Consider the following 12,742-nt stretch of genomic DNA (forward strand, 5'->3'; position numbering starts at 1 on the left):
CTGGGGCTAATTGTGAACACCCATACTGCTATTCCAGTTGAGGTCAGCACAAATTGGAGATAAAACTTGGGCCATTAGCTTTAGGATTTAAAATTAATTGTTCTGTATGATAGTCCTGGACTTACTTGAACAACATATTTTTACAAGAAGTGTGAACTGCAAGTTGCTTGCTTAGCTGGCACATGATGACACATATGTGGATATGGTAACATCATGCCATTCAGTGCTGCACAATCATTGCCACGGGAAAAAAAATTACCAATCAAACGCATTAGGTCAGCCACTACAGTCCACTGCAAAATCTTATCTGCAATGGGTACATTACTAAATATTATGGGCTGCAGAAGTTATTAATGAATAGTCATTCATTGGCTGTGGGATCTTGCTGTGTGCAAATTGGCTGCTGCATTTGTCTATATAACAATAAGGGTAATCAAAAGTAATTCATCAGTTGTAAAGTACTTTGGGATGTCCTGAGAATGTGAAAGGTATTATATAAATGCGAGTTATTTCTTTTTCATCGACACCATTATGGATACTAAGGAGCTTTTTCCCTTCGTTGAGGGTACTATAACAAGGGGACATAGATTCAAGGTAAAAGGCGGGAGGTTTAGAGGGGATTTGAGAAAGAACTTTTTCACCCAGAGGGTGGTTGGAGTCTGGAACTCACTGCCTGAAAGGGTTGTGGAGGCAGGAACCCTCACAACATTCAAGAAGCATTTGGATGAGCACTTGAAATGCCATAGCATACAAGGCTACGGACCAAATGCTGGAATATGGGATTAGAGTAGACAGGGCTGATGGCCGGCGCGGACACGATGGGCCGAAGGGCCTCTATCCGTGCTGTATAACTCTATGACTCTATGACTCTATGACCATTGGCTCAGTGGGAGCACTCTTGCCTCTGCGTCAGAAACTTGTGGACTTAAGCACATAATTGACACTTTTGTGGAGTACTGAGGGACTGCTGCACCATCGAAGGTGCTGTCTTTCGGATGGGACATTAAAACGAGGCTCTGTCTGCTGTCTCAGGTGGACGTTAAAGATCCCAAGGCACTATTCAAAGAAGAGCAGGGGAGTTCTCCTGGTATCCTGGTCAATATTTATCCTCAACCAACATCACCAAAAAAAATTATTATCTGATCATTATCTCATTGCTGTTTGTGGGAACTTGCTGTGTGCAAATTGGTTCCTGTGTTTTGCTACATTACAACAGTGACTACACTTAAAAAGTACTTAATTGGCTGTACAGTGCTTTGGGACGTGCTGAGGTCATGAAAGGTGCTTTATAAATGCATGTTATTTCTTTCTTACACACTGCAGTCTTTTATACTAATGTAGTAAAAGAAAAAGCCAATGGAATTGACAAACTCATTTATTCTTACAGACATCAAATTAATATTACTGAGTATAAGTGTGGAATGGTTGGAATTTCCTTTCTCAAAGCTTTGAAAAACAAAGTGTAATTTTTTTTTAATTGACTGAATTCCAGTAAATTTCCAGATGGTTGGCATCACTAGGCTGCACACAAATTCAAGCTGTGACAAGGAAACATTATTCTGTGTCTTAAATTGCTCATGGGTGGCCAAGAAAGAAGATTTTTTTTCTTAATGTGACCCTAGCAGTGCATTTACCCACTGGGCTATTAAGGGTGTCCATACTTCGGAATTTTGTAAACTTTTCAGGCAACAATTTTACTGTATTCTCGTGTGCACTGGCGTTATTTATAAAATCATATTGTGACAATACACGTAAACAATTGATTAGAAACAAATTATTGATATTAATGAACGCTTTCATCATCTTAAATTGTTCTTTCTGTCAACTTGTTGCAAATACCAGGATCCCATTCTGTATACGAAGTAATGAATAACTTGTCATAAGACTGGAAAACTTATGTTGTAACGCCCTGGATCCCAGTGCCTGCCATGTGATATTGTGTCATGATAATTTATTAAAATAAAAACAGCAAATACTGGAAACGCTCAGCAGGTCAGGAGAGAGAGATGTGTGGAGAGAGAAACAGAGTTAACGTTTCAGGTCCGTGACCTTTCATCAGAACACATGATATTTTATTATGTTGCTTGTGCCATGTTATTTGCTTACATGTGTCTCGTAGGCTAGCCAGTTCCTATTAATACTGTCAATATGATTACTAAAATAAAGACAGCTGGGGTGAAATTCTACTTTTGCAAACTGGGTGGTAGTGGATCGGCTGCCTGTTATACACCCAGCCTGATAAGAAAATTGGGCGTTGTGTATAACTGGCGGCCGATTTGCTACCGCCCATTTTGTGCCCCTGCTGAAGTTGAATTTTACCCCCAGCCAGTCAGACAGCATCCAAAAGAAAAAAGATAGTTTAACATTTGGGTGGGGCTTTTTTATCAGAAATATTAAACTTATTGTGCCTCTTTGAGATGCTGACTGACTTGCTGTGCACTTTGATGTTATTTCAGAATTTTGACATTCGTTACTTTTCTAATAGGTGACCTAATAGAGATCTTTAAAATTATGAAAGGGTTTGATAGGGTTGACGTAGAGAAGATGTTTCCACTTGTGGGGGAGCCCAAAACTAGGGGCCATAAATATAAGATAGTCATTAATAAATCCAACAAAGAATTCAGGAGAAACTTCTTTACCCAGAGAGTGGTTAGAAAGTGGAACTTGCTGCCATGTGGAAGTAGTTGAGGCGGATAGCGTTTAAGGGGAAGCTAGATAAGTACATGATGGAGAAAGCAATAGAAGGATATGCAGATAAGGTTAGACGTAGTAGGGTGGGAGGAGGCTCGTTTGGAGCATAACTGGCATGGACCAGTTTGGCCAAATGACCAGTTTCTGTGCTGTAAATTCTTTGTAATTCTGTTTTCTCTATTGTATTCTAGACTGTATTGTGGACCGTTATTTTTAAAGCCTGAATTTGTCCAAACCCTTTATCATATAATTGTGTTATATTACTTGAGATATTTCTAGGATCCTCTGACTTAAGAATGACACAATACAAAAGAAACTTGGACAGAGCAAAATGATAGAGTTCTGAATCACTGAAAGACCACTCAGATAGTTTGGACCTGTAAGCAGAACGAGTGGTGATTGATTTGCAAAGACTGTTTGCATTCTTATGTAAAAGGAACAAGCCTGAGAAGAAGACCTGGAAACCATTGGTTAGACCATAATGTTTGAGGCAAGTAATTCAACAGCTTGCATTTAACGTAATAAAACATTCCAAGGCGCTTCACAGGAACATTATCAGACAAAATTTGACACCAAGCCACATAAGGAGATATTAAGGCAGGTGACTAAAAGCTTGGTCAAAGATGTAGGTTTTAAGGAATGTCTTAAAGGAGGAGAGAGAAGTAGAGAGGCTGTGAGGTTTAGGAAGGGAATTCCAAAGCTTAGCGGCAAGACAGCTGAAGGCATGGCCACTAATTCAGTTTTACTGAAGCAATGCATCAGCATGTAGCTGAGACATAATGATTAGAAGGTCCCAAATTTCTTCTGTGTTGTGTAACAAAATTGTAAAGCTGTTTGGAAAGAAAGATTAGCACAGAAATTTCCCCCCAGTATTGGCATCATCATTATTATTCCAGGAAATGCCAAGACTTAGCAATACGGGGCAATAGTCAACAACTATAAATGGAACGAGCTGAATCTCAACTAGGAAACAGATCTCAGAAACATAGAGATAGGATCATTAAAATTTTATTAAGTTAATTATTTTCTTTTAAAACTGCTTTTTGTCGTAAAACCTTCAAAAACAGTCGGATCTATTTGTAGGTAAATGTTATGCAAGTGAATTCCTAATAAACTAATATTCATCAAATAATTTTCTTCTAGTCTTACACACAGTTGTTGCTTTAGTCTCTCCTTTCCTGAAGGCGGAGGCTGATATTTTCTTTGCTACCTCTCCCAACATTCTTCATGAGTGAGTCTGAACAGTGAGCACCAGCAAGTTATTTGTTTGTGGGGGCCATCAAAGCCAATCCCAAAACTGTCTTCATCTGATGCCCCAGTATAAGTATATTCTAACAAAGGTCACTGGATAGCAAATGGAGTGGGAATGCTGGTCCATTTTCCCCATTCCTAGCTACAGACGCCAAAGCCAACTGTACTGCCCCCTGCTGCCTCAAGTCAACTAACTTAACAAACTATCTCTGTGGGACTGCCCTTGCATGGTTCTATTCTTACCTATCCGAATGCAGCCAGTACATCTCCAGCAATGTCTTCTCTTCTCGCTCCTCCACTGAACTCTTTGGAACTCCCTTCCTAAACCTCTCTGCGTCCCTCTCCATCTTCAAAAACCTTTTCAAAACCCATCTCTTCAACCTAGCTTTCAGTCCCTCCTCCCAATCTCTCCCTTCTAGGGTTGGCGCCCATTTTCCTTATGCCTATGTGTGAAGTGCCTAGGAATGCTTTTTTCATGCTAAAGGTGTTATATAAATGCAAACTGTTGTTGTTAACACAGAACCTGGGATTCATCATTGTTTGTCTGCTCACGACAAATCTCCTGTTTCCAAAATGAACAACTGGCTACCAATATTGCAAATGTTATAGTTCTGATTAGTTCCCCAATAGCACGGTGTAGAAACGAGCCATAGAGACAAGGAAAGTCCCAGGTTTAATCCCTGATCAGTGCTGTGGTGACAGTACAGGTGTTACTATTATCCTCAGTACCCTTAGACTGCAGATACACACAGTCTAGTTTTTCTTATTCCTCATAAGCTCCACATATGCCATTGTACACACTGTTCCTTCTCCTTGAATCCTTGCTATGTTGAAACCAAGTCTCATTTCACAGTCTCTTACACTAACTTGTTCTTTGCAGCACCTCAGAACTGCAGACTGTCTTACCTCCCTCAACTTCAGTCTTTTCTTCCTCCTACATTCTTCAGACTTTTCAAAAACAAGATTGATATCATCCAGTCACCACTTCTTGAATTACTTTATCTCCTCTTCTACTCTTTTCAAAGTTGATGGTGTCCTACACTGTGGACCGTAGCTATTCATGTAGGTTTCTCAATAAAAAAAATTCCTAAAGTTAATGGTAATTAATGAATTTTTAAGTAACATTGATACTGAAATTATGTTACATAATCTTGTGTTACTATTTTAGCTCTGTTTGCCTTCGTTGAACTGGCTGTTGGAGATGAACAGGAGGAGGTGTCACTGACCATTGGAAATGTTGCTCCACTTAGCTGCTTAATCCCAGGGCAACTTTCGTATGACCGTCCTGTGAGCTGGTACTGGACACCACTATATCCAGAATGCAGCGGTTCCAATGGTGGCAAGATTCTGGACATTTATCCTGATGGGCGAACAATATTCGAAGAAGAGTTCACAGGGCGAGTGATTGTACACCGATCAAAAGTTAAAAAGGGTGACTATTCAATCACTCTAAGGGGAATAAAGATACCTGATTCAGGAGTGTTCATCTGCACCCATGAAGACCTTTCTGAAGAGAAGAAAGTGAGGCTAATAGTGAAACCAGGTATGTGAAAGTAAACTACAGGCTGAGCAGATTTTCACATATATGAATTAAATTGTTTTCCAATTTTCTCCGTTCCTTCCCTGTAACCAATAATTCTTGCTGGAGTATATTTCCATGAGTGCCAGCAGGCTGCAAAAATCTGGCCCAGGTAGGCCATTCTTCATGCATAAGCCAAGACAGTGAGTGTGAATTGGCAAATTTCCAGCAGAGGGCATTGTAGTTAATTCTTTCATTGTCAATGACCATAATCTGCATTTTCCAGCAGATGATCTGCCCCGTGGGTCAAGGACTTTCACTTAGCTTTCTCAACTACTAAAAAAGTCAGGGAGGGAAATAAGTTCAGCTGCCAATTGACCCTAATTCTCTTCGAACGAATTGAAAAAGAGTAAACTGGGTGTCAGTTTAGTCCTCACTGCCTTCCCCAAGCCTCTTTAGCTATGACGATCAATACTTAAAACAAGAGGGAAATAGCAGAGCTGTTTTTTCAAAAGAAACCAAATTATTAAAGTGAATTTTGTGCTTTCAGAGTGAGGTCTATCAGTACCGGGAATGGAAATTTTCTAATTTTTGCAGTATGAAATAGTTCTGACGAGGGGTCATCAACCTGAAACGTTAACTCTGTTCCTTTCTCCACAGATGCTGACTGTCTTGCTGAGTATTTCCAGCATTTTCTGTTTTTATTTGAAATAATTCCTGGTTAGGCATGTCACAGATCATTTGCAAGGTAGAGTTTCCATTTATCCAATGGAACATAGGAACAGGAGTAAGCTATTCAGCACCTCGAGCCTATTCCACATTCAATTATGATGTGGAGATGCCGGTGATGGACTGGGGTTGACAATTGTAAACAATTTTACAACACCAAGTTATAGTCCAACAAATTTATTTTTAATTCCACAAGCTTTCGGAGGCTTCCTCCTTCGTCAGGTGAAATCTATCTCAGTTTTGAATTTTTCAATTGACTTAGCCTCAACAGCTTTTTGAGGGAGCTTTCCAGATTTCCACTCCACTTTGTGTGAAGAAGTGCTTTAACAACGTGGCTTAACTCCAGCAGTGGAAGAGCACCACTTTTATTTTGTAATAGATATGTAAATATTTAAGTGCATACCCCAGTAAAGTACCGCATAGGAACTTACTTTACAAAGTAGAAAGGAATGGGTTGGAGGGAAGCTTTTGAAGTGGATATCTAACTGGTTGGGTCAGAAGGTGCATAGGGTAATTGTTAAGCTTGTATCTACATGGAAAGAGGTTTTTTTTTTATTCGTTCACGGGATGTGGGCGTCGCTGGCAAGGCCGGCATTTATTGCCCATCCCTAATTGCCCTTGAGAAGGTGGTGGTGAGCCGCCTTCTTGAACCGCTGCAGTCCGTGTGGTGACGGTTCTCCCACAGTGCTGTTAGGAAGGGAGTTCCAGGATTTTGACCCAGCGACAATGAAGGAACGGCGATATATTTCCAAGTCGGGATGGTGTGTGACTTGGAGGGGAACGTGCAGGTGGTGTTGTTCCCATGTGCCTGCTGCTCTTGTCCTTCTAGGTGGTAGAGGTCGCGGGTTTGGGAGGTGCTGTCGAAGAAGCCTTGGTGAGTTGCTGCAGTGCATCCTGTGGATGGTACACACTGCAGCCACAGTGCGCCAGTGATGAAGGGAGTGAATGTTTAGGGTGGTGGATGGGGTGCCAATCAAGCGGGCTGCTTTATCTTGGATGGTGTCGAGCTTCTTGAGTGGTGACTAGCGAGGTACTGTAGGACTTGATTCTGGAGCCATTGTTTTTTTCAGTGTATGTTTATGATTTAGGGGAAGGGAAAGTAACAAAGTTCTCTGTGTTTGCTGCTGATACCAAATTGGGAGGGGTCGTAAATAATAGGCAACAAGCGGATCAGTAGCAGATGGACCTGAGCAGGTCAGGGGATTGGGCCAAAAATTGGAAGACCTCGTTTAATGTAGAAATGCGTAAAGTCATAAAGCTGAAAAAGGGGAAAAACAATGGGAAGTACAGAATAAATGGGGATAATTTACAGGGAAAGATATAGGGGAAGGATCTGGAGGTTTTAAACAAGCTTAAACCATCAGCGCAGTGTGCATCTAGGTGAAAGAAACAGCTTGAAGGATAGAACACATGCCCCATCAAGTGGTAGTCACCTTCTACAAAGCACTGATTGGTTCCACCTTGGGTATTATGTACAGGTCTTGGCACCATACCACAGAGGGGCCCTTGGAGAAAGTACTAAGTAGAGCAATTAAATTGATAAATAGGATGAGTACCTGAGCTAGGAAGAAAGCTTTACTCATAGAGGCATAGAGTACAAAAGCAAGGAAATTATGCTAAACCTTTATAAAACATTGGTTAGGCCTCAGCTGGAGTATTGTGTTCAATTCTGGGCACCACACTTTAGGAAGGATGTCAAGGCCTTACTGAGGGTGCGAAGAGATTTACTAGAATGGTACCAGGGATGAGTGGAAGAGTTGATTACTGATGGAAAGAGTTTGTCGGTATCTAGGTGATGGGGGGTGTAGTGCGTGGAGAAGTGGATGTGGCTAGTGGTGTAGTTGGTAGGAGACGCCACTTGACCTCACTCACCTTGACCTCACTCGCCTTGACCACTCATATCAAAGCACTGAACTTCTTCCTGCACTGCATGTTCATGAAGCTGTGCGCCTGGCATTGACTTCGTCCCCCGCTGTCTCCCACTGCCTTTTGGGCATATGTCTGGAGGGCTTCTTGCCCCCCCCCCCCACCCCCTACAGATATAGGATGTCCCTCCTTCTGTCCACATCTTGCACCAAGGTCTTTAGTGCATCAGCAAAGAACCTTGGTGCATGCACTCTCGCAGGTCTGGTACAAACTCAGATCGGAAGATTGGTGAGGTCTGGTGTGCAGATTGGAGGATGTGGGATTTAGTAGTGCGCAACCTTTATTCAATGTTTTAACATAGCTCATCAGTTTGTAAACATAGGGATGGGAGCTCCATCTGCGTTTTGCATGTGCGATGTCTGATCTCCGTTCAGACTCCGTGCAGACAGCAGACTGTTATTTTCAGCAAATAACAGGTACCAGCTACCTTTAAGAGATTTTTTTAAAGTCAGCCTGCCTTTAAGATTTTGGGGTTCCTCCTGCTAGTGGAAAGTGCGAATTGTATTGGATCCTTATGTCAATGCTGATTCAGAACGCTGCTTGAAGGTAAGTCCTCAGGCCTCACGAAAGTCTCGTCCTGCCTGCGCAGGGGCCATTGGGCACGGGGCAATAGCGGATCGCGCTACCTGTGCCCAATAATAGGCCCTATCCAATTTTTTTCCCCCCTGAGTGTTGACAGGTGATTTGATTAAAATTGGCTGCTTTTTTCCCCCCTTTACCCTAATTCAGGGATGCTGGAGCCAATTGTAGGGCCCCAATATCAACCCAGTCATGATCAGCCAACTCAGCAGACAGTTGATTGAACCAAGGGATCATCCTGGTCTCTAAAGGTTCAGTACCATATCGTGAGGAATATTGAATTTACATTTATATATATGGATATATGTATATATATATATATATATATACACACATGAAGTCTCCAGTAAGACATTTTAGAGCTTGGAATAGTTGAGGCAAATAGCATAGATGCATTAACTACATTAGATATGCACATGAGGGAGAAAGAAAAGGAAGGATATGTCGATGGGTGAGGTGAAGTAAGGTAGGAGGAGGTGCTTGTGGAGCATAAACATCGGCATTGGCCAGTTGGGCCGAGTGGCCTGTTTCTGTGCTGTACGTTCCATATAATTTGTAACTGAACCCATGATATTTTACGAGAAGACCGCCTGTATACAGATGCTATTTGAAGTCAAGCCAAACATATGTTATAGCTACTGTTATTATTTTATATATAATACAGAAAGATTTATATATTTTTTTTTCTAGGGTGCTGGTCTAACCTCCACCTCACATTGGACCCACCTGTTGTGTCAGTTGGAGATAAAGTCACATTAACCTGCACGTACTGTGGAGCGAAAGTGCTAACACCCCGAATAAAATGGCAGTATGATGGATTATCGATATCAGATACTGGGGTTGTGAGCATTACCAACAATGGACAGTCTCTTGTTATTTCTCGTGTGGATCAGGAGCACTCAAAGAAGTATGGATGTAGTATGGCCAAAAAAGAATCTGTTGTTACTGAAATATGCCTGGACATAGGTAAAAAAAACCCTTCCATTCAAGTAATGGTATCTGAGAACTTACACAAATATTAGTGTGTTTTAGGTCTGGATCTATCAGAAAATGTGGTCACCCCTTCCTACTAGCATATTACACTCAAGCCCCGCCCCGTACCCCCATAACACAAGGGATGCTAGGGCTATCCAATGATAGGAAGGTTGTCAGCACCCTAATGCCTTTCTAAACTTCCACAGGGATCTTGAGTTATCTAAACCCAGCATCCAATGAGTTCTCTGCCCCAGCCTCCCCAATGTTAAACCTAAGCCCCATGCCAGGGTATAGCTTCAGCCCTGTCATCAGCTAAAATACTGAACCGTGTTGGTCCCTTGTTGTATGTATCTGCAAATATGATCTGTAACATAATGTACCCTGTATTATACCACTGAGTCAAAAAGGGTGCTTATTTTGTACAACTCACTTAAAGATTATTTTACAAATAGGAAATTTAACATATTGGGGTAGTTCTTGACTTTGTGCGATATGTACAATGTTTGATAGCGAGTTAGCAGCCCATTTTACATCTCTCCTGATTTTACTTTCCGTTGACTTCAATTGGGAGATGTAAAACGGGCTGCCGATTCACTACCACCCGTTTTACACGATCGCACAAAGTCAAAATCTATCCCGTTTTCTTTTCTTTCGCTCCAATTTTTCATAAATATTTCCCCACTCCTTTTATGTATTATAGTTGACAGCATGGCAGACAAATCGCTACCAGTGCTGTTCTTGACCCAAGTGTGAGGAGGAGTGTGAGAGCAGCCCTATGTAACTTTTACTTCAAATTTCCCTCCTTGTGGAGAATGTACTCACTTCTGCTCCACTTCACTTTCTTATACAGCAGCCAGGATTGGGAACTCTTCACATTGTTTCATCTTTCAAACATAAAGTTTTGGTATTCGGAGCCATGGTGTCCCCCAAGACTGCTGCTATTGATACTTTTCTGCTATTGACAGAGGATAAATCCATTTATCGTATGGCGGGGAGATGGTGGGGGGGAAGGGGGATTGATTCTCTGTTATTGTGCTCTATGTGGCTGCTGGTGAAACATTTAGAATAATTTTTTTTCCTGCCAAATCCTCATCTTCTGAGGTACAGTCCCATGGGCACTGATTGCCTTCCAGTATCTAGTCAGTGTTGACATAGTAAATTTGGAATCGCTCCATTAAGTGCTGGCATGATGAACCTCCACAGGCTATTCCACCACATAGGACATTAGAGCTGAACCTGATCCTGCTCCCACCCTTTGTCCTTGTGTGCGCACACTTCCAGCAGGGGTCATTGAATGAGAACAATGGTTTATTATCCGCCTCCCTAACCCAGAGACACTGAGGCCTATTATAGCTCCCCTAATCTGCATTCTATCCAAGATCAGCTAATTCAGCAGACAGGAGATCAGACCTAGGACTTTCGTGGTTAGTGTGGTTCAGTTACTCACTAGCTTAATGTATCAGATGATCACTCCTTGTTGAACTCAAATCAAAGTCACAGTACTCTAGGTTCAGTGCTCTGTCAGAGTTAGGAAATTGCATTTTTTTTCAACTTTTGCGATTACAGTTATTCCTTCAGCAGCATCTTGATCTGAAGTGTGTTATAGATTGTGGTGAAGCTATTGTCAGTGTTGTCACTAGGATTTCAGTAATGTGTAAAGGTGGGTGTGTGAAATTTTTGAATCATATCTACTCCAGCTGTGGAAAAAAATTCAGCAGCATAATTATAGATTTTGTGCACCCAAATTTGGATTATGTCTAGCGAGAGCTGTATGACACCAGAGTGAAGTGCTGGTGGTTACAGCTGTGTCAGTGGTGGTGATAGTGACATGATGAATTAAAAGTATCACAAAACATTGGCACAACATTAAACTTTCCTGATTAATGCTTTGGCCAAAATGTGATATTTCCTGTAGTCAATTCACACCAGTACATTCAGCAAGCCAAGTGACAACACAGTTTTTTTTACTCTAAATAACCTTGTTCAAAAAATCTAAAGTTTGCTTCATCATTGCAGAGCTTGATTTTCTAGACTCCACTATGTTTGCTGGAGATTATGATTATCCAGTGAGTACACCAATTCCTATTATTACTTCTGAATCGACAACCACATCGGCTACCCAAGAAACCACCACACAAGTTCTACCAACACCTGAGTCCACAAATGCTTCACAGATCATGTGGAATGATTTAGAGTGGATGCAGGACACCTCTCCAGTTACTAGTCTGAGAACTGAAAGTTCCCCCACTGCAACGCGATCTACAGTAAAAATCGAGGAAACATCTGATCCATGGAATGAAGATGTAAATCATGGTCAGCAGGGATCAACTGCAAGAGACAGTCCTGTTGTAGTAGCAAATGGTGGTATGGGTCAAATTCCCGTATACATCTGCATTATCCTGGGTGGAATTCTGCTACTTATAATCATCACATTCCTTATCAAGCGACTCAACAGATCGTGTAAATGTAAATATTTTCTTCTTTTTTAAAACAGAAGATACAGGTTTCCCTACTGGTTGAGAGTAAATGTACCAGTTGAATGTTACTGAGACAAACAGACTACGAAATCCTGGTCCGTGCTGAGCAAATTGGTCTCAGCCAGGGCAGCAATGGAGTGCTGCAATTGGCTTATGCCTTGGGAGTGTGGGAAGGGGTTGGTTAAATCAGCCGTGGCTCACACTCCTGATTGCTGTTTAGTGACTCCTGCTGGAATATGAATGTTTGGACCTTGTGTAAAGACAGAATCAGGCTTGACTGTGATTCTCCCAAAGTTGAACAGTCTGCCAACATTGACTGTCTAGGTGAATGGCCACTTGGGCAACCCACCTATGAAACCATGCCCTAGTGTGAGTCAGCATCTTCACAAGAAGCGGGGAGAGGAGGAGAAAAAAATATAAAAATAGAGGATATACAACAGAGTTCTGGGGGCAGAATTTCCACAGAGTTCACCTGATGATCTGCCATAATTTAGGTGCAAGATTGGCGGAAACCCTAGCGAAACGACATGAACAACCATTTACGCTGTTTCTCCAGGGATTCTGCTGAAATTATGGCGGATGATCGTGAGAACCT

The 12,742-nt window shown here is 41.7% G+C and overlaps 1 protein-coding gene across 1 annotated transcript in view; it reads left to right on the top strand.

Annotated features, from left to right (window-relative positions):
- The window catches only part of LOC137322637 (uncharacterized), a 30,053-nt gene that overhangs the window by 3,455 nt on the left and 13,856 nt on the right, over positions 1-12,742 (top strand). The window contains exons 2-4 of the mRNA XM_067985544.1: positions 5,111-5,485; positions 9,386-9,661; positions 11,687-12,136. Of these exons, the coding sequence (XP_067841645.1) occupies positions 5,111-5,485; positions 9,386-9,661; positions 11,687-12,136 (1,101 nt within the window). The remainder of the gene's footprint in view (positions 1-5,110; positions 5,486-9,385; positions 9,662-11,686; positions 12,137-12,742) is intronic.

The sequence above is a fragment of the Heptranchias perlo genome, chromosome 6 (genome assembly GCF_035084215.1).
Source record: "Heptranchias perlo isolate sHepPer1 chromosome 6, sHepPer1.hap1, whole genome shotgun sequence".
Taxonomy (NCBI): domain Eukaryota; kingdom Metazoa; phylum Chordata; class Chondrichthyes; order Hexanchiformes; family Hexanchidae; genus Heptranchias; species Heptranchias perlo.